At 44.2% G+C, this 23,289-nt stretch overlaps 1 protein-coding gene across 1 annotated transcript; it reads left to right on the top strand.

The window, feature by feature from the left end:
- Positions 1–568: 568 nt before the first annotated feature.
- On the top strand, positions 569–21,911 carry LOC130392744 (leptin receptor-like; the record flags this gene model as incomplete). Its single annotated transcript, XM_056603253.1, has 12 exons — positions 569–645; positions 2,939–3,117; positions 4,841–4,986; positions 7,649–7,790; positions 15,575–15,735; positions 16,177–16,276; positions 16,772–16,871; positions 18,501–18,727; positions 19,888–20,042; positions 20,486–20,639; positions 21,156–21,238; positions 21,400–21,911. Coding segments are annotated over 12 exons (1,779 nt in total), but the record flags the coding sequence as incomplete, so codon positions are not given.
- Positions 21,912–23,289: the final 1,378 nt, after the last annotated feature.

A 23,289-nucleotide genomic window follows, 5' to 3' on the forward strand; every position in this document is an offset into this window, starting at 1 on the left:
TGGTTCCTTGCTGTGAAAGATTGAATGCTGTTTGATTAATGTGAACACGTGTTTGAGTTGAACCACGTACTGTAATTAATAATGTAATTCTTTTGGGAAACTTCACATGTAATATTGAAATAGGAAATATTTTACATTTGGCAATGAACATAAAAGCGAGTTGTCACGGCAGGTGCTGGTGGGCAGCAGGAAACAAGAAGGGATGGACAAAAAAAAGGTTTCTTAGTAAAATAAATAAATCTTTAGAAAACAGCAAACACTTAGAAAATGGGAATCCAGGAGGAACAAGGAACCAAATAAGGACAATTGTTTTCTGGCATTGATTATGAAACATCATAATCATGCTCAAGCAAGATCCACTCCAGCAATTATTTCTACCACTCGATTCATAAAGACAAGTTATCCAGCAGATTGGCTAACCTGTCAGGATATTAAATGAGGCCTTTTCACAGAACACCTCGGAGGGAGCGTGTCTTCTGCTGGACGCACTAACCCAGGAAATTCAATATCCCTCAGGTCTCTGCTGGAGCATCCTGTGTGCTGTTGATGACGACTGGGAAAATGTTGTTGTGATCTGAACTCTCGCAGCCCACAACCAGAACCCTTGGTGTTTAGCACCACGGTAATCAGCCGGCAGCACCTGGCGTGAGTACGAATCTCAGATATCTGGTTGAACTATGCACAAAGCGCTGCCCCTGGCTCGCTTGGTTTAAAGGTCCCATGACATGCTATTTTATGTATTCTTTAATATAGGTATTAGTTGGCAAATAACAACAGTATTCAAAGACGTTCCCGAAATTCTGCCGTGGTGCAGAGTTACAGCCACTCCGAGCCAGTCGCACATTGAGCTTCCCCAATGCGCTGTTTTGGCGTCTGTAGCTATAATGCAATGAGGAGGAGCGAGGCGGGTCAAGGAGGAGGGTGGGAGTGTGGCCCTGAGCAGCTTGCAGCCACGGTACCATGCGTGCTGTTGAGTGTGTGTACAGTGGACTGTATCGCAATGGCGAGGCGCACACAGCCTTTAGCCGTGTTCTGTATATTCTAGAACACACGGGAGTCCTGGAACTCTATATCTAAATATTATCATATAGCCTACATAGATATCTATATCATATAATATATATTATCATGGCCAAAAGCTGTGTGAGCCGATATTATGAATCTCAAATGACCGCGTTGGGTTCTCCGACGTTCCTGGTTCTTCACGTCCTCATCAATGTGAAGTAGATTAAACCACGACAAGGAGGAGAAAGGGATTACTGCCGGGCAGCGCTTAGCTGCCCCTCAGCGGGGTAGCTAAGGGGCTTAGCTGCCCCTCAGCGGGGCTCAAGCGGGGAGACATTCGCCGCCAACAATCCCTTTCTCCTCCATGTCATGGTTCATGTTCTTGAGGGAGTCAAAGCAAAGTTCCTTCCCCCCAATTCATTCTCAACCTTGGCTGAGTTAACCCCCACTACGAGTCTCGTTGTAGAAATAGCAGAGACGAGAGTCCGACGTGTTATGCGCCATAACACCAAAGCAGAACGGTTATCCAAATAACAAGGAAGTGTACAAGACTTGCGTTACAGTCCTGTATATAGATATCTATATCTAAATAATATCATATAATACATAGATATCTATATCATATAATACATATTATCACGGCCAAAAGCTGTGTGCGCCTCCAGACGATATTATGAATCACAAACGACTTTGTCGGGTTCTGCGACGTCTCTGGTTCTTCCACTTTCACATCAATCTGAAGTAAACTGAACCGCGCGCTGCTGCTGCCGGCTGCCCGCTGCCGGCTGCCCGCTGCCGGGCGATGGTGCCTCGCGGCAACCGGCGGCATGTCGCAGTTCATGTACTTCAGCGAGTCAAAGCCAAAGTTCCTTTCCCCCAATCCCTTCTCAACCATGGCTCAGATAACCCCCACTACAGTCTCGTTGTGGAAATACAAGAGACGTCAAAGAACCGACCAGAAATACTTGCGTTACAGTCTGTGTATTCACACACACACATGTGGCGCTTGCACGGTCGTGTCTCATTGGCGGGCCAACGTCTCTGGGCGGGAGTCCAGGCAGAGTAAGGGGAGGAGCTTAGATGCTTTATGACGACATAAATAAAGACATTCAAAATCAGCGCGCCTCCGGTTTTTCAAAGGCGAGCAGAACAGCTAGTGCTCGTTTTACACCAAACGCAAGTTTTAGCCACTGGGGGACCATAGGCAGGCTAGGGGAAATCATATTTATGTTAGAAAACCTCATAAAGTGAGATTTTCATGTCATGGGACCTTTTAACTCACGTCGCCTGTTTGGTATGCCTATCATTGCCTTGCCTCAGGCCCCATGTGCAAAGGTGTTAGTGTTTGTAAATGGATGTATGTCCATGCTGTGTGTGTAGGTGTGTGTCTGTGTGTGTTACTGCATGAGGTTGTGTGTGTGCGTGCGCACGTGAGTTTGTTTTATTTGTGTGAATAAACTGGTACGTGTTATCTGAACAGCAGTCTTTCCCTTCATCACAGCGAAGGAAAAAGACTGGCTATCTGCAGCTCAGTGAAGCAGGTCCCACAGAACCTGTATCCTGCATTTATCAGCCTGGCCATCTCTGGGATAAACACAGTTTACAGCTGAACTAACACATACAAGATGAGACATGCGCTGCCAATAAACAGTCAAATAATATAACTAGACAAACCTTCTTGTCCCAATTTCAAATTTGGTTTGAAAGCATTGCAAATGGCTTTCTTAGAGTTTCTATCAGAGCCATCGGACTATTGCTGTGTATTTCTTTCCAAATGTAATGATTTTATAATTGTTAATTATACAAAAGGCAAATGACAAGATAGTCTCAAATTAACCATTGTATATAATATCTCTTTCACTTTTTATAGGAAAAATTAATAGAAAATATGTGCAAAGATTAAAACGCAAGCTTTGATCTCATCCGTTCCCAGCCTGCCAACCGGACAGGGTGCCCACAGTGTCACAAGTGCCGAGGTCTCTAAGCCGGTTAACTGTTCCCACATTTGTTCCATTGCCCTTGACAACGCCAAGCGGTCCTTTGTTATGGTAGCCACTGCTGTCCTAAATGCCACCATCGGCCCCGTCCTGCTCCGTGTTCCAGCCCGCCCAGGTAAGGAGACACTTACATAAGTTCTGAATCACAGAGAAACCTCAGTAAATGAAGAATGGTTGGTGAAAGAAAGAAATTTGAATTTTCGGAGTTCTGGGAAATGTGTTTTGAAGTCTGCATTTTCCAAAAGAGATCCAAAGGCTTGGCATGATCTGGAATGATAAGGAGACAATTACGAGCTTGCTTCTCAACGGCCCTATTCTCCTGTTAAAGGCAAGCATGATTGGTATACAACAGTGTGTGCTCTGTGCTGGGCTCTGTCTGCTCCACCTTTCAGGGTGAATTCTCTACAATGAGGCTGGTGTGGCTCTCCAATGAAATTATGATGTTTTATCTTCACACTGGGAACAGTGCGAGTCTACAGTCTGTAACTGCCGCTCTCACATTATACATCCCCCTATAACAAATGTGCCCTGCGACACTGATGCAGAGCAATATCCATGAAGGCCTTTGACCAGCCTCACTCATGCAGCTCCACTGTCTACGTTTATGATGGCTATATTTACTGTAGAATCCACATCATGAGCATCCCCAAACACATAAGCAATCACCGCTATTTGCATCCTGCTTGTGTTTATTTGTGGGGTTTCTTCTGGAGACAGAGAATCAGTTTGCTAATTGTAGATTTCACGTAGGGAGAATCCCTGTTGATGGTTCAGCAGGCACAAAGAAGTAACGGCACTGTGTTTCTGCTTTTTAATTAAGAGTATTTATTTGTAACTTGATTTGTACAAAGAAATTCTACATTAGAGGCGTAAATCAAATGAAGCCTTTAAATAATTTTATTTTTGAGGGGTTGCAGGGGAAACAACTTGAATTATTTTGTGATGTGTTGACTAACCCAATGGCTAAATGTACGTGGTTTCATATTATTACCCTCACAGCCCTTCTCAAAACATGTTTCCTGAGGCAATCCTATTGGTTAGGAGAGAAAGTGCCTATTTATGTTTTTCCCTCCATAATAACCGGACAGTTGATGTTCAATCTGCATGTATTTCAAAAGGCCAGCTTTAGGTGCACCATACGTCACTTCAAGTAGTGACAAACAAACACTCAATACATTAGTGACATTTCAGTTCAGATAGTAAGCATGGATGAGGAAGGGAAATACTATGAAAGGGGTGGACATTATACCCAAAACCAACTCTCTTATACATGATTTATCTGAAGACGCAGGATATATATATCTATATATATATATATATATATATATATATATATATATATATATATATATATATATAGATATATAGATATAAAACCAACTCTCTTATACATGATTTATCTGAAGACGCAGGATATATATATCTATATATATATATATATATATATATATATATATATATATATTCAGAAAAATCCCAACCACCTTTAAGTTGATGCTAAAGTAATTTTTAAATGATTTGCTGAGCACACAAAAGTGTACATTTAAATGCCTAATGCCCATCAGCCGCTGTGATATTAATGAACATAAACCTAATCCAGTGGTCTTAATTAGACATCCGACAGTCGTCAGGGTTGACAAATCCCTGTGAGCCAGTGTAGGAAAGATCATTGGCCTTATTGCTATCATCAGGTGGATTGCATAGGTCTAAACGGAGGATATATATATTTTTTCCTTCGTTGTAAGCTAATTTTATTACCACTACAACATTGTCCTATGTGTCTAGTTTTCCTACTGCCTTGGTTTGGGTTTTGGCATTTTTTGGTGTTTTCTTTCCAGTCAAACCAAGTCCTCCAGTTAATGTGACTCACACCCAGACGGTTCAGGGACAGCTGGTTTTATACTGGGATCCATCTCAGTCAGCTGCCAGCCCAGACCGCTACAAGGTGCGCTACACATTCAACAGCACCTGGCCTGTATGGCAGGTAGGTGCCCGCTCTCAGTGTGATGCATGCAAGAAGCGTGTCTGCATATAAGTATTCCTCCCACAGCTCAGCTTTACATTGCACATTGTCATGAAAAAATAAAAATCAAGATTTTGAGGACATTTAAGTCTGTTTGTTTGTCTAAATATTCCTTCATTATTTAACTGTATTTTACTGACATCGAATGCATTCATCCGTATCTCAGAACAGTTTTGTGGATTGTGAGCTTGCATTAGGATTGTATTAAGGTGGTGGATGCTTAATTTTTTTTATGCTTTGTTGCTCAACTAAATAAAGCTGAAATACCTCAGATAAAAGGCTTTTAGAGGAGACATAAAACATGTTTTTGAAGCTGTTTGCTGGAAATATCTAGTAGAAAAAAATTCTTGCTTGCCGCTATTCCCGTCTGTTTCGGTCCCTTCAGAATGGGCTGTTACTGGTGTCTGTAGCTTTAATGCAAATGAGCTGGTGCCCATTGCATACAGATGAGCTGTCAGACTGAACCACAGCGTGGAGCCGAAGTGATTGTTGCTGTTTGCGGACTCCCAGAGCTCTATATCTATATCTATATCTATATAATGTAATATAATAATAATAATAATAATAATAATAATAATAATAATAATAATATATAATGTAGGCCTATCTATATAATATAATTAAGCAATAGATCACGACAGGCTGTGGTATGTGCTCATTATACCACTGTTAAGGGGCGTTGTTCGGCCCGACGCGCAGTGGAGGGCGGGCGACCCCCTTCACAGTGGTATATTGAGCACATACCACTGACTGAAGTGATCTATTGCTTTTATACAACGGTTACTATCATGGCAAAACAAAAGTCATAGACACACTACATTTAAAAAAAAAAACAAGAAAGTCAAAGTAGCTGTTTTATTAAAGAATACAAAAAAGTTGTCCCTCCTGGCTGCCTTCAAAATGCACGACGGTCGCTATGCAACTAGGGCTGGGATAAACGATTATTTTTTAAACGATTCATCTAGCGATTATTTTTTCGATGCATCGATTAATCTAACGATTCATTTTTTCAGTCCGATTCGATTTCGATTAGATTATCGATTATCTCCCCATTAATTGACTAATAGCAATTTATACATGTTGATTGACATAAAATATGAATTCCTTAACATTTCAATACATGTTTATTGCCTTTAAATTCCAAAATAAAAGTTCAAAGTAATGCAATTCTACGGTGCTCGGTCATCTGCAGCTGCTACCAGGTGGCGCCTCTTCAGGTGCTGGTGAATTGCCATGGTGCTAGAATGGAAAGTCATCTCCATTTTGCAAAGACGACATATCACGGAATCGTTTCCTTTTACATTGAATAATTCCCATACTTAGAGGAACGAGTGCGTGACGCCTTGCACTTATGAAAGTCTGGGGAGCCACACAATCTTTTTTTTTTATTTTCTTTTTTTTTTATCGACGCACATTTTTCGCGTCGACGTAATTTATGCGTCGACGTAATCGATTACGTCGACGCGTCGTCCCAGCCCTATATGCAACACACTTTAGCGTCCCTCCGAGAGAAGGCTCGGCTAGAGCGGTTCGCCGGCAATTTATCCGAAGCTCTGGCGGCACTCCGGCAGCTCCGGCGGGGGAAACTGGTGGCAGTCCGGCAGCTCCGCCAGACTACCTGCCATGCAGTCACATGGCAAACTGACAAATTAGACATCTATAGTTGTATGGAATCTCCCTGTTTCTGAAATGCGCGAACATCTCAGCCCAGTGCTCGTCCGCTGGTCCACAAAATTGTATCTATGCTCTGATTGGAGGGGGTGGTGAAGTGAGTGGTAATATCCAAATTTAACCGCCTTCCTACGTGGGAGGGATCGCCGAAACTGACTCGGTCGTTTGGTAACTGTAGGCAGGGTACTTTCAGAAATGCATATCTCACTCAAAAAATCATGTACAGGCTAACTTCAAAGTTTGTATGCGTGTGGGAGCACCAGAGACCCACAACAACACCCCAAATCCCAGGAAAAGTGTTGTTTCATAATATGTCCCCTTTCATATAGAATTTAGCAAAACAAACAAACCATGCTATGGATATAAATTCTGGACAGTTCCAAGCACTGTCTATGGCAGTGCCTTCAACTGCCATGAGCCCGGCTGTCACACACACAGTCATGCTGCAGCTGGGCGAGATTGAAAACAAGACGCCCTCTGAGAGCCATTGTGTTGCCGTGACACCACATATCATTGACTCATCCGTCCCAATATCTGTGCAACATGCCAGCTAATATCAAGTCAATATCATTGATGTTATGTTGATTGAGCCTAATACGCTGCTGTGTGTGTGTGTGTGTGTGTGTGTGTGTGTGTGTGTGTGTGTGTGTGTGTGTGTGTGTGTGTGTGTGTGAGCCTAGATGTGTGTGTGTGTGTGTTTTGTTGTGCTGTTGTATGTGTGTGTGTGTGTGTGTGTTAGTCTACTCTAGATTTATGTGCTTATGTTAGTAGAGATTTGTGCGTGTTGTGGTGCGATGTGTGTGCGTGTGTGTACCTTCTCTATGTGTATCGTGAGCCGTATAGCCCGTATAGTATGCATGCTTGTCAGTCAGCATTGCAGTTTATCGATATCTTATTTGTCTTTATTAGTCTTAGTACAAGAGAATCTGTTTATCTATTTTTCCTGCCCCAGGTGGTAAATGTGTCTGGGGAGCCCAGGGTGTTCCTGGACCTGAGCCCCAGGCTGAACTACACCTTCCAGGTCCGCTGCTCCCTACCGGGCCACCCCTATCTCTGGAGCGCCTGGAGCCAACCTCACCATATCTACCTGGACAGTAAGGGCCTGTCATCCCACTACTGCTAACTCTCACACTGTGTTCAATCATACTTTATAATAGGCAGATACATACATACATGCATTGGTACTTTTCTCATCACCGAGGGGAAATTAAAGCTTTACAATAGCTCACATCATCAAACACAATATTGATAATATTAATATTGTTATTGACAATAGAATAAAAAATAAAAAAAATCGATTGTTTTTCATTATATATTTTAATTGATTATCGATTTATTTAGGTCTTGACAAATATAAAAGCACCTTCAATCCGCTGCTGGCATTACAAGCATTGGACTTCTAAACTGCTAATCACACAGTTTACGCATCGATTGTGGTATATTCAATCATTCATCAGCTTATTTATGTTAGACCAAAGGTCACTTCACTTCCAAGCTATAAATCTGGCCCTAACACACACACACACACACACACACACACACACACACACACACACACACACACACACACACACACACACACACACACACACACACACACTTACATGGGCTGCAATCTTACAAACCTCCTTTTAACATACACACAGACTGACACACACACACACACACAAATATAATTTATTTGGATATCTACACTGTCAGCAGATGAATAGGCATACACACATCGACAGAAAATTCACACGCACGCACTCACACGCACACACACACACACACACACACACACACACACACACATTTAATTCTTTATTTGAATCCACCAATCACATTACAAGAGACAAGATTCAAATATTTCAGAGATAAGATAAGTCATTGTTCAAGGGTACAAAAAACATCTCCTGCGCCACACTGCCAGGCTGCCTATCACTGCTGATATGGAGCAGAACTTTGCTAATTGTTTAGATTTTCTGCTGGAGAGCCCAGCCAGCCTTAACCCACTGAAAACACGGTTGTGGACATGCCCCAAGCTTCCAAAAATAAACACTATTAGCTTGCATTGGTAGCCTAGGTCCCTTAGAATTTCCAGAATGGGCTGGTATTTAAGGATTTTATCGTTGAAAGCCATTTCCATGTACAGATCAAATACACAGCCTATCTCAAGTAAGAGCACTTCCCTTCTGTCTCTGTTTAAAAACACAACATCAGGGGTATTTGGGATGTTACAAAACACATCAATAGAGCTGTTAAACCATTCCGGCATGATGCGTGAATGTTTGTACATGGTCACATTTTCTAGAGATACTTCCTTAACATTACTGGAAATTAGATCGACAAGTCGGTCATGGCGTGCAATATACAGTCCTTTGTACATAGTACAGCCATTCACAACATGGGCAACTGATTCAAGTTGATGGCCAGAGTGCATTATACAGTGTGGATGGTGGTGTGCAGGATACCATAATGCCAGATTGTATTTGGTAGGTAGCACCTGCAGCCTAGCTTTGGAAGTGAAACAGAGGATGTCCTCCCCAACAGCAGCATTTTTGTACATGGAGTGGGAAGCAGAGTGGTCGGCAAAGTCTAGGCATGCTAGCTTTCCCTGCATTCTAAGTCCAGTCCAGTGTTGTTTGGTCTCTGTTTGTTTTATGTTGAGAAGGAATCTCCTTGCTGTAGTGTTCTGTAGTATGTGTTGTGCCTCGTTGTGATATACAGTTGCCTCTGCGGTTACAGAAGGGTCGGTGACAACTGCATCAGATGCCTGTGGTGCTGTGTGTGAGTTGTGTTGTGTCCATTCCAGTTTGACTGACATTCTGTTGCACAGATCATTTAGGTCCGGCCAGTCCGACCGAACTCCAAAGCCTGCAGCTTGTGTGTCCAGTTTCCCGCTGCTTTTCCTCCCAAAGCCTAAGAAGCTTTCCTGGCCTGCTTTGGCCAGAGGGACCTTCCTCTTCCTGAGGTCCAGCATGAGGGAAGCTCTGGCAAGCTCTCTGACAGTAGCGTCATCATTGTTGAGCATGCTGAGGAGGTGTGTCAGCCTGGTAGCAGTGTATATCCATTCCACGTTTGGGACACCCAGCCCCCCCTCTTTACGTGAGAGGAAGATGAGGTCCCGGGTAGAGTGTGAGTTCAGCCCTAGCCATTTTCGGACAGCCTGGACTGTTTTATTGTTCATGTCTTGTAAGACATTTTGCAGGATGTGAACGTTTGCAAAGAGGTGTTGAACCTTTGCAAGGGCCACCTCTCTGATAGCGTCCAGTTTCATGACTACAGGGAGTGGGGAGGAATCAATTAGATCGATTCTGTTCTTATAGGCACTACATAGCTCCTGTGCCTGCTCCCCCCACTCACCCGCAATGTTGATGTTATGGCCAAGATAGGTGTATGACTCGTGGCGTGAGTAGACCCTGATAGGCTGCCCCATTATTGTGAAGGAGGGCGGTTTGTCAGATTTGGCTTTATACCAGCGGTTGCCACCACTGCGTCGCTCATAAAGAGCTGCACACTTGGTGTGCTTCACCTCCAGCTTTGACCAGTGAAGAAATTCATCTGTTCTGGCCAGCATGTTATGTATGACACTCTCGTCTCTGGAGGACACCTCGACATCATCAGCGTAACCCTGAACAGGGTTTGGGGATCTGATATCAGGTGGTGCACACTGAACGAGCCACTTGAGCCACTGGTTAATGGCAAGGATGAAGTTCACCGCACTCCAAGGGCAGCCTGTTTTAATTCCAACCTGGAGCGGAATGGGCTCTGTGAGTTGGTGTCCACAGATTACCTGCAGAAAAGATCCCTTATATACATCCGTTATGAGGTCTGCAAAGGGCTGAGGTAGATGGATCTCCTTCAGTGCATTCAGCATAATTTTGTGGGATAGTGTTCCAAAGGCATCTCTAAAATCTAGGAATACAGTAAAAAGTTTAGATGATTCATGTTTAAAATCATCGACTCCAGTTTTAAGGCAGAACACATGCTCGTTCATACCCTGTCTGGCTATGTAAGCTTTTTGTTTGGGTGAGAGGATGCCTGTGTCCACAAGCCATGGGAGGATGCGGCCAAGCAGACATTTCATAAAGATTTTGTCAGTGGGACAGTGGGAAGGAGAGAGATGTCTCTCCATGTGGATGGGTCGCTTGGAATATTGTCTTTCTTAGGTATTCTATGGATGAGGGCCCCCTTCCATGATCCTGGCACCTTTCCATTAATCAAACAGGTGTTAAATAAATATGTTAGTATTTGGGTGGACTGGGGTTTTCTGGCTTTGATGGTCTCATATGTCACCCCATCGTATCCACTGGCACTGTTATTGGGCAGGTGGGAAATAACTTTATCTACTTCTTCAAAAGTGAATTTAGCAGTGGATGGATAATAATCCGGGATAACCGTCTCCAAGCTTGTGGACCAAGGGGGCGGGGTCAGCGTTTGTATCGGGGGTGATTGACATTTGGCCATATAGTACTTATAAACGTCAGTCGTATTATTGACGGTTGGCGGGGGGGAGGGAAACATGCTATTATTTTCAATTATGTCAATAGCTTTGGACCTGCGGTGCTGCCATAGGTATGACAGTTTGTCTCTGCTGACTCTCCTTTGGCGTTTGTGGCGTTCGTCTGCTGCCCCTCTGCTGAGTGATGGTTGGATGACGTCTCTAACGAAGATCAGCTGTCTCTCAATCCAGGAAGTAATGGAAGCCGGTGTCAACTCCGTTGGATGTTTATCGGTCAATGGAAACTTCTTTAGAATCCGTGTTGCGTATTTCAGGAGTGGTAATCCGAACTCCTTCCCGTTGATATTTCCTGTGCGGAATATTCCGTTTTGGAAGAATACTCCGGTTAGGATGGATGCCACTTTACTCCACTTCGCTGGATCGCCGGAGCAGGCAAAGTGCGCTCTTTCTTGGAGTAGTTTGGTATCCAATGATTTCCTGAATTGTCTTTCATGAATCTCGAACATTGTCCATTCATGGCATTGAAGTTGGCGCACGTAGTTGTTAAAATCCACAGGGAGGTCTTCACCGTCCGATGGCGGTTGGCGGTTGCGGGGCGGTTGGCGGTTGCGGGGCGGTTGCGGGACGGGATCATGGGTTTGCCTCAGTTGTTTGTAGATGCGGCCACTGGCAAGGGCTTGTTTGAAGGCGATCCGTAGCACTGTGACTAGGCACATGTTAGGTACCAATGTCTAAGTATATCTTTCTCTGCTGCATTAACGATGGCAGTTACAACGGTGTTAACGATGGCAACACCTCACTTCATCAGCGTAGGTGTTGGGGTCCCCATGGCAACACACACACACACACACACACACACACACACACACACACACACACACACACACACAAACCCTCAGGCCCGGTTCACACTTGGCATTAACATGCGTCTTGGGGGATCCAATCACAAGTGTAAAGCTCAGTCAGCTTACACCAGGTATTAGAATGCGTCTCCACATGCGTCCAAAAGGAACGCTTTCTGAAAATAAACAAATAATTTCCATTCTGATAGACCAGATACGTCTTTAGACTGCGGCTGACAGAAATGCATTTCCACGTGGTGGCGTGGTCTTGCCAGAAATAAAAAGAGGAAGAAAAAATCAAAACATTGCAGGTGTTAACAGTGCAAAGACACACACCTTCAAGAGGTCAAGTCATTAGTGGACACCTCGCTCACGTGTCAGCACCGCCTGGGTTGGAGGTCGTCTTCATCGTCGGTATAACTCGTAAGGAATTGATTAGAAACGCATGAGGAAGCCACCGAAGGTTAGGGTCTCACCTACGGTGGCTGTCTGAGGATATGTAAGGACTGATGCTGATGTCTTTCCACCGTCTCAGCTTCAAGACTGTGGAAAGATGAAGGTGTCCCTCCTTGGAGTCATCTGTGCTTGAGGTGGAGATACCTCAGTGCCGCATGCTAACCAATCACCCCTGCAGCCTGAAAATGGATGCTTACAATTTGGTATTGCTTTTCCTGCGGTGTGTGTTTGTGCAAGAACCGTCTGTGTGCCTCATGAAAACCAATAAAGAATCCCAGGATTACTAATCAATGCGGGCCTTTCAGTGCAGCCGGACTCATCCCAAGAGCGAGGTGTCTGTTCAATGTCTTGTTTGGTTTGCGCAAGATAACGGTGCCATGCAAGATAGCCTTGTGGTACTGTGACAGATGTGTTAGAGATAACGGTTCATGACTGTTTACGTTTGCATTTTGTTACTTCTCCCGAATTTGCTCAGACTCAATGCACGCACATGAAAACAAACATCATCTAAATAAATAATCAATGTTCATACTCCAATTCACCAGGACTTTCACAACCCGAAGGTCAGATTCTAGCATGCCTTTGAGCACCAACAATTATTATGTACTTTTGGCGGTGCTGCCATAGTTTCTCAGAGTAAATTGTGTCTTGTTTACTTCACATATATTTGTTCATTGTCTGCAATGAATAAATGATTCATGTGGAGTTTTCATTTTTCAAAGAGCCACTGCCACAACTATCCAAGCATAGTCATGTTTTTTATCCCAAATCAGACATAGGAGCAAGATGTTTCTATGGAAACCAATTTGCCGAATACAGGTTGTTCCCTTAAAGGTCCCATGACATGAAAATCTCACTTTATGAGGTTTTCTAATGTAAATATGAGTTCCCCTAGCCTGCCTATGGTCCCCCAATGGCTAAAACTTGCGTTTGGTGTAAAACAAGCACTAGCTGTTCTGCTCGACTTTGAAAAAACGGAGGCTCAAGTGCGCTGATTTGGAATGTCTGTATTCATGACATCATCAGGAATCTCAGCTCCTCCCCTTACTCTGCCTGGCCCGCCCAGAGACGTTGGCCCGCCAAGGAGACTCGACCGTGCGAGCGCCACATGTGTGTGTGTGTGTGTGTGTGTGTGTGTGAATACACACACTGTAACGCAAGAGTTTCTTGTCGGTTCTTTGACGTGTCTTGTATTTCCACAACAAGACTGTTGTGGGGGTTATCTGAGCCATGGTTGAGAAGGAATTGGGGGAAAGGAACTTTGGCTTTGACTGGCTGAAGTACATGAACTGCGACATGCCGCCGGTTGCCGCGAGGCACCATCGCCCGGCAGCGGGCAGCAGGCAGCGCCCGGTTCAGTCGACTTCAGGTTGATGTGAAAGTGGAAGAACCAGAGACGTTGCAGAACCCGACAAAGTCGTTTGTGATTCATAATATCGTCTGGAGGCGCACACAGCTTTTGGCCGTGATAATATGTATTTAATGATATAGATTTCTATGTATTATATGATATTATTTAGATATAGAGCTCCAGGACTGTAACGCAAGTGTTGTACACTTCCTTATTAATCGGATAACCGTTCTGTCGGACTCTCATCTCTGGTATTTCTACAACGAGACTCGTATTGGGGGTTATCTCAGCCAAGGTTGAGAATGAATTGGGGGGAAGGAACTTTGGCTTTGACTCCCCAAGAACATGAACCACGACATGGAGGAGAAAGGGATTGTTGGCGGCGAATGTCTCCAGCTTGAGACCCGCTGAGGGACCACCGCCGGAGGCGGAGGTGCCTAAGCGCTGCCCGGCAACGATCCCTTTCTCCTCCTTGTCGCGGTTCAGTCTACTTCACATTGATGAGGACGTTGAAGAACCAGGAACGTCGGAGAATCCAACGCGGTCATTTGAGATTCATAATATCGGCTCACACAGCTTTTGGCCGTTATAATATATATTATATGATATAGATATCTATTTAGGCTATATGATAATATTTAGATATAGAGCTCCAGGACTCCCGTGTGTTCTAGAATATTTACAGAACACGGCTAAAGGCTGTGTGCGCCTCGCCATTGCGATACATCCACTGTAAACAGAGCGCATGGTACCGTGGCTGCAAGCTGCTCAGGGCCACACCCCCACCCTCCTCCTTGACCCGCCTCGCTCCTCCTCATTTGCATTATGGCTACAGACACCAAAACAGCGCATTTGGGGGAAGCTCAATGTGCGACTGGCTCGGAGTGGCTGTAACTCTGCACCACGGCTGAATTTCGGGAACGTCTTTGAATACTGTGTTAGTTGCCCACTAATACCTATATTAAAGAATACATAAAATAGCATGTCATGGGACCTTTAAGAGCTCCAAAATAACCCCTGAAATATAATAGTTCAAAGGCGATTAACAAAATGCGCACCAAATGTGGTGTTTGAGAAATTGTCAATAAGTGTGTTTTTGATAATAAACCTTCTAAATCTAAATTGAGATTTGAACAACGCCAAAAGCAGTATATCAAAAAAAGAAATATTCCCTGTTTTGTTATTTGAACTGATTAGTTTGCACCATTGTTGCAATTTACCATTAGTCATTTAGCAGAAGCTTTCATCGAAAGTGGCTTACAGTGTAAAAAGGGAACTCATGATTTAAAGTGTGATTTGTAACGTTTGGCTTGTGGAGTGCAATCAATGAGGAGACAAGAGATGGAGATGCGTTGAGTCAGCTTTACTCTCCACTCCACAATATAAATATCCCCTCAACCGAGAGTGAGGTCAAATGGACACACACCACGTTATACTGGAACTGCTATCCCATAACCATTTCCCTTAAAGGTACAGTCCCTCGGTGAATGTCGCTCAGTCTTACTTGTGGGTCACCACAGGCTCACCGTGGAAAATAGCTCTTTAGGCTGAGAGGGCAAACTGCCTGTCCGCAGCAACCTTACAGCCAAATGCTATACATTTCAACATCTATACATGCAATGGCCTTGTGTTGACTGGCCGCGCATTTCATGAACGGCACTTCACGCCGCCTCAATTCCGCTTAAGGGGGGAGCAGAAAATCATTTTGAAGCCTCACATCAGCCTCAGACAGAAGTGACCAACAAGTGTCATGCTGTTGTTGTTGTTGTTGTTGTTGTGTTGCAGCGGTCAGCTACATCCCAGAGAATGTGGTTGCGAAGCCGGGCCAGAACGTCACCGTTTACTGTGTGTTCAACGACCGCAGCGCTAACGCTAGCTCTGCCATCTGGAGGACCAACATAAAACACCTCATCCCCGGTCGCCAGTACAGCGCCATCAACCGCTGGGTAGATACAGGTCCTTCTAGTTAGTTCAAACAGACCATTGGCTGTTTTGCTGTCTATATTATTTTTTTTATTTTTTTTTATTACTCACGTGCATGTAGTATTTATGTATAGTTTAACACTTTCATGTTATAGAGTAGCATAACATGGACGACATGTGTGTTTTGCACATCCATGCATTATTTCTGTTTGCAAAAATAATTGTTTTTGTAGATTATGTATATAGACATGCATGTTAAGCATCTGTTTTTTAATATCGGGTGCTATTGTTTTGCCAACATTCCCAACTGTTTGTTTATAGGCAAATGTGTCTTATACCGTGCCTCCGTTTATCTCAAACGATAGCTGTACCTTGTTCTACAAAAATATGAAAACCCCTCTCTTCTCTATCTCTTTCTCTTTGTCCTTTCCTCTCTCTCTCCCCTTATCTTTAACTGCCACTAGGTGAGCCAGATCACGGTGCTGCCCTCCCAGAACCGTATCTATGACCTGCTGCAGTGCACACAGGAGTGGAATATCCCCTACAGCCAGATTTATGTGGAAGGTGGGCTCTTTCCCTTTCTGTTTGTCTCTCTCTCTAATTCTCTCTCACTCTGTCTCTATTTCTCTCTCTCTCTGTCTCTGTCTCTCTGTGGCCCTCACTCTAATGCTCACTCCCAATATCCAAGATTCAAAGGGATTTATTGTCATGGAAAATATACCTTTACATTCAATTAGTATATGATTGTCCATAATATAATATATAGAGATAATGGACTAAGCCATAGATCCCCAATGGTTTTTACCCCATTCAAGCCTTATTGACGGTAAATTAAACTACACATTCTCTCTATTTCTCTCTCACTCACTTATTCTCACTCTCTCTCTCTCTCTCTCTCTCTCTCTCTCTCTCTCTCTCTCTCTCTCTCTCTCTCTCTCTCTCTCTCTCTCTCTCTCTCTCTCTCTCTCTCTCTCTCTCTCTCTCTCTCTCTCTCTCTCTCTCTCTCTCTCACAGGATATATTTTGTGTTGCGTTACTTAAAGGTTTCGTTCTACCATAGGTGCTGTCATCGATATAACATGTGAAACCAACGGGGACATCGACGCAATGACCTGCAGCTGGGAAAAGGACCACTGGATTACGCTCAAATTCCTCTCGAGGTAATTTCAGTTCAAAACATTTCTTCACACCTAACTAGTTTTACAAGTACATGCAGGACATTGATAAGGTCGGTGATATTGTTACGGTTGGTGAAAAGGTTGGTTAGGACCCAGGATGCAGAGACAGAGACAGTACGGACAATCCACGGTTTATTGTCAGTAAAGGAGAACTCAAAAGATAACCAGCGGGCAAGGCAAAGACAGGAGCGGGTAGGCGTAGCTGGCGGAGGCACCGGAGAGTGTTGCGGTCCGGGGGTAGTCCACTGACGAGGAACTGGCGAAAGGATAACACGACGTTTAGGAATCACAGAATCAGGTTAGGGAATCGAAGGTCAATGTACACACATCAGCCAAAATACCGAATGAGACGGAATAATCTGGCGCCGACGAGAAGTCCCCGCCAGGCTTAAGAAGGCGTGTGATTAGTTGATGAGGTCCAGGTGTGCCACGTTGCGGTGCCCAGCTCCGCTCGCCACGCCCCTCACCTGTCTAAGAACCGATGCCTGGGGAGCAAATCATAGAGCAATCGCGACAGATATGCTCATAAACTCTTGAATGGTGCTGACAGTAAATTCACCGTAAATTCCTCTTGCAGCACTTTTTCCAATTCATCCAAATCTGTATCACAATTAAAGGGGACATATTATACCACCAGGTGTGAGTGTGATTTGCCCTTACAAGCCGTTTCAAAAATCTGCCCCTCATGACATCACAAGTGGGCGTGTCCACTAGGGCTGAACGATTTGGGGAAATAATCGAATTACGATTATTCTGACCAATAATATGATTGCGATTTAATGTCCGATTTTTATAATTTATTAAGTTCCTTATGTTGTGTATTATTCACTAAAAAATGAATAAATCATTCTTTAGTGTGCCCAACACAACATTGGAAGCACCATAAAAACTGCTCTTTCCTTTAGGCCAGGCCGATGTGTTGAGATTAATTTATATTATAAACTTCTTTAACTGTTGAATTGTAAAATAAAATAAAAATAAATGAATTGCACTGATTTCAAGTCGGTAATGGTAACAAATTACATTTTTTTCCTTTGATTTTTAATCGCAGCCTTTGTGATTTGTATACCGCGATCTACTGCATTGCGAATTCGAATAATCGTTCAGCCCTACTGTCCACCTAGATGTGTGCTGGATAGATCAGTCTACTAGCCTACCCAGTGGAAGTAAACGTTGCTCATCTATCCAGCACAGATCTAGGTGGCCACGCCCACTAGTGATGTCATAAGTGGCAGATTTTCGAAACGGCTTGTAAGGGCTAATCACACTCACACCTGGTGGTATAATATGTCCCCTTTAAAATCCATAGCTAAGGTTTGCTAAAGTGCAAGTGATTACCATGAACTCTGTTCAATTATACACACATAACACTAGTTCACATCACTGGATTTCTCCAAATGTTCCTCCTGGAAAGAAAGAACTAGGATTAAGGTATAATGCACCTTAACTTAACAAGATACAGTGAACCTAAAACTTCCATTACTCATCCCTTTGGGTAATGGAACATGAACATATGTGTGAATGTTTTGAAGGATGTATCTATGCCTTTAGAAATGTTTTATTTGTGTTATTTGACTTTGGTTTGTATCACATCCTCTTCTTCAATCACAGGTGGGCGGATGTACCTTGCGTTGAGATGGAGAGGAGGGAGAGTTCCGGGCAGGTGGTGACGGGGGAGACACGGCGGGTGGCCTGCCAGCCAGAGAGGCAGGGCGAGAGGGTGAAGCGCTGCACCATCCATCCCCTGAGGATGAGCTGCTACAAGCTCTGGCTGGAGGTGGACTCTAAGCTGGGCCCCGTCAGGTCAAGGGCCTTCTATGTGTCCCCTACAGACCACGGTGAGCTACACGGCCTGTGTTTGTGTGTGTGTGTGTGTGTGTGTCTGTGTGTGTGTGTGTGTGTGTGTGTGTGTGTGTGTGTGTGTGTGTGTGTGTGTGTGTGTGTGTGTGTGTGTGTCAGGTTTAGGAATAAAAGAGGGCTCGGGGCATTTTGCCATGAAGAAATTATAAATGATTCCCTCAAAAAAAAAAAAAAAAGTAAATAAATAAACTTTTTTACTCTTACTTTAGTCATTGAATTTGGGCTGTCATGCCAAAACCTAACTGCCTGAGCTAGAAAGTTAGTATAAAGAGGTTACTAAAACAGTTACTATAGATTACCTTTGTGTGTGTGTGTGTGTTGTTTTCGTGTGAAATAATGTGAGGGGAAACCAGAAAGAAGCAGAGACACATTTTATAGTGATCGCTAGTGTAAATATCTTGGCAGGTATTCTTATTGAGGCCACCTTATTGTGTCTAACTTAGGCCCCGTCCACACGAAGCCGAAACGGGCGAAACCGTTACGGTTTCGATCTATCCGGTTTCGAAGTATCTCCGTATAGACGAAGCCAAGCGAAACCGGATAGATTTGTAGAAACGCTGTAGTAAACATTCCAGGCCCATAAGGGGCGCTGCTTCTGGTACACAAATCCAGAAGAAGAAGAGGCGAGCATGCGCATAAAGGCTGCCCCCCGAACCACTAACAACACAAACAAACAGCTCTTCTACGATGGCGAACTAGATTCTCAATAAATAATGGCTTAGCAACCCAACAAGGGACATGATATGCTGCAGAACGATTACAAGCTTGTAGTCCGCCATCATATTTTTTGTTGTGATTTCTGAGACTCCGCGGGCTTAAGAGCCATTGGCTAGGAGGTCGAGGGGTGGGGCGATGACGTCATGGTTTGCGGTTTCAGTCGGTTTCAGGCGTCCACACGAAACCAAAACGAAACCGGATAGATTTGAAACCACCTCCGAGGGTGGTTTCAGAAGTTTGCGGTTTCGGTCAGCGGATTCGCCGGCTTCGTGTGGACGGAAGGCCGAACCGTACAAGACTTTTGCGGTTTCGCCATGAAATCGGCTTCGTGTGGACAGGGCCTTAACCGAGTGTCTGGCTGTGAAAGTATTGGTTTCATATCCGTCTTGATCGGAGGGTATATATTGTTTGTCGTGCACAGTGAAATCCCACAAGCCGTCTAACGTGGAGGGGGTGAGTGAGAGCAGCAAGGTGCTCAGGGTGACCTGGGAGCCTCCGTTACTGCCCGTTGAGGGGGTCCAGTGCCAGCTCCGCTACCACTCACCCTCCACTGTGAGCGCCCACCCAAAGTGGACGGTAAGCTCCAGGCTTTTTCAGCAACCGTGTGTTCATTTATGGTCCCTGTCACAGCCTCTCCTTCATACTGCTCCTTACGGAGGCACAACATGTAGTAGACGTCAAAAACAGATAATACACACTTACATTTATTTGGAACCAGAACTATAAATCTGCCTAAAGTTAAATAAACTTCTAATAGAGAAAGAGAGAAATAAGAAAGGTGGAAATTAGTCAAACTGCCTTTTTAATTTAGGGGCCCAAATATTTAAAAAAAACGTCTGCATCTCAGATTCTATGGCTGAGTGCTTCTTCAAGCTAGCATTGCTAAATTAGAAATTAGAAAGTATAAATTTAGTCCTTATCCGCTTGGGTGGTTTTGGTGGAGAGGATAAAAATGCAGTGAAGTGGTACATTTTTATCGACATTACCATCATTTTGTTCAAATGTGTTGGTGCTTGCAGGTACAGAGCCCAATGGGGGCTTCCTGGTCAGAAGTGCGAGTCGCAGACATGTGCAGGGTCTACGTGGTGCAGGTACGCTGCATGTCCACCAGGGGCGTCGGCTACTGGAGTGACTGGACAGAGTCTGTGTACTCCATACCCCTGAATAGAAGAGGTAATCCACCATTAACCCCACTCTCCTATTTACCTGGTTTGGCTTTTAGTATGCTAACTGTTGCTTCTCACATGTAGTCATTTTGTCAGTTGGGTTAAGCACTTAATCTTCACCTCTGCCTTTTAAAGGTTACAATATCAAAAAGCTACAAATCCAACATTAACAGAAAATACAATTATCGACCAGACTTGACAACGCAAAAAAATATTCTCAAAGCGCCGTGCCAGCAGATTAAAGTTTAATTAAAAAGGTTTGCACTTATGATCAGGGGTGCACATAACTGGTACGCAAGCACATATCTAGCCCATAATCAGGAATGCGTAACGTCACAACGCTTTTGCACAACTAACTGCAAAATCAGCTGATCGCAACATCCTGTCAGATGTTACTTGTGGGGCTAAGCGTTGGGTGCATACAAAACACCATCTCCTGGTAAACCTGAGAAACCCCCTAAAAAGTTATGTGCACCCCTGCTTATGATTAATAATAACACACCAGCATGTTTTTCTCTCCTAGCCCCTGATAATGGCCCTGATTTCTGGAGAGTTTTTGAGGATGATCCACACAGAAACATAACCAACGTCACTCTTCTATTGAAGGTACATAAACGCTAGGAAGTTGATAGGTCAAAGATAAAAGGAAGTCCTTTAAAGAATTCAAGTTATGTTAACCTGAAAATATGATATTTTATTATGGACTGATCATATCTCCTATGGTTTTCTTTTGCTCCTTCTCTATCATGATCTTGCCCTCTTTTCAGCATCTTGCAATGGAGGAACAATCCTATTGTGTGGATGGATTTGTCGTTCAGCACCAGACCTCTTGGGGCACCATCATCAGCGAGAAGATAGGCATGGTCTCCTCCCACAGCTTTGAGTGGAATCAGGAGGTCCACACTGTCACGGTGGAGGCCTTCAACAGCCTCGGGAACTCCAACAACAACATCAAAATGACTTTGGGGAGACAGTTCAAACGTGAGTTAAAGGTCTCATGGCATGAAAATCTCAATTTCTGAGCTTTTTTTAAGATTTATATGAGTTTCCCTAGCCTGCCTATGGTCCCCCACTGGCTAAAACTTGTGTTTGTGTAAAACGAGCACTAGCTATCCTGCTCGCCTTTGAAAAGTTTGAAGTTCATGCGCGCTGATTCGGAATTTGGCCCCATATGTCGTTATAAGGGGCCAAGTTACCTCCCCTTTTTCTGCCACGCCCGCCCAGAGAATTTGGCCCTCCAATGTGACAGTGATCTATGACCGTGCGAGCGCCATGTGTGTGTGTGTGTGTGTGTGTGTGTGTGTGTGTGTGTGTGTGTGTGTGTGTGTGTGTGTGTGTGTGTGTGTGTGTGTGTGTGTGTGTGTGTGATTACACACATTAATGCAAGTGTTGTACACTTCTTTGTTATTTGGATAACCGTTCTGCTGTTAACATGTTGGTTCTTTGACGTCTCTGATATTTCCACAATGAGACTGTAGTTGGGGTTATCTCAGCCATGGTTGAGAAGGAATTTGGGGAAAAGAACTTTGGCCTTGACTCCCTGAAGTACATGAACTGTGACATGCTGCCCTTCGCCCGCTGCCGCGAGCATAATATCGTCTGGAGGCGCACACAACTTTCGGCCGTGATAATATATATTATATATAGATATCTATGTATTATATGATATTATTTAGATATAGAGCTCCAGGACTCCCGCCGGAGCACCCGGAGTGTTCTAGAATATTTACAGAACGCGGCCAAAGCCTGTGTGCGCCTCGCCATTGCGATACATCCGCTGTAAACAGAGGGCATGGTACCGTGGCCGCAAGCTGCTCAGGGCCACACCCCAACCCTCCTCCTTGACTGCCTCTCTTCTCCTCATTTGCATTAAAACTACAGACACCGAAACGGCACGTTTGGGGAAAGCTCAATGTGTGACTGGCTTGTAGTGGATGTAATTCTGCACCACGGCTGAATTTCGGGAACGTCTTCAAATACTCTGTTAGGGGCCCACTAATATCTATATAAAATCATCCATAAAGTAGCATGCCATGGGACCTTTAAAGGGATACTTCACCCATTCAGAACCGGCGTTCTCTCATAAAAAAATCGCTATTGTAATATGAAAAATACGTTTTTTTTCCCTCAGTCTAACCCAGTCCCTTGGTCCAGCTTTCCTGATCAAATTTTCTCCCGAGATGGCGTCAAATGACGCGTTTTACGTCATCTCGGGAGAACTTTGCTTGCCTGCTAGAAGGGCTGAGGACTACAAACCACTGGTTCTGCACATTTGTCAGCCCACCAATAAGGAATGAGGGGGCGCGGGAGCTCGCGTACAAGATGTAAACACAATGTCCGCCATGTTTCTTACCCGCGAGAACAAATTTGCAATGTGAAACAGCCAAAGTGGATTTTGAAAATCTATTGTTGGATTTGGACATTCAGGGCTATTAGTACGAGCCAGAATGAAGGACACAAATAGAGGGGGAGGCTGATGCGGCTGCAGCTGAACAAGCCACACTTACGCGCCGGTTTGCTCTGTTCGCCTATAGACACTAAAACAGAGTCCCTGTGCTGCAGCGAATTTCAGTGATAACAGTTTCTTCTAGAATAAATGGCTGAATCTGGCGAGGACGGGGCCATGTGTGTAACCTCTCACCCAGGCTTTACGCCTC

The sequence above is a fragment of the Gadus chalcogrammus genome, chromosome 12 (assembly GCF_026213295.1).
Source record: "Gadus chalcogrammus isolate NIFS_2021 chromosome 12, NIFS_Gcha_1.0, whole genome shotgun sequence".
NCBI lineage: Eukaryota > Metazoa > Chordata > Actinopteri > Gadiformes > Gadidae > Gadus > Gadus chalcogrammus.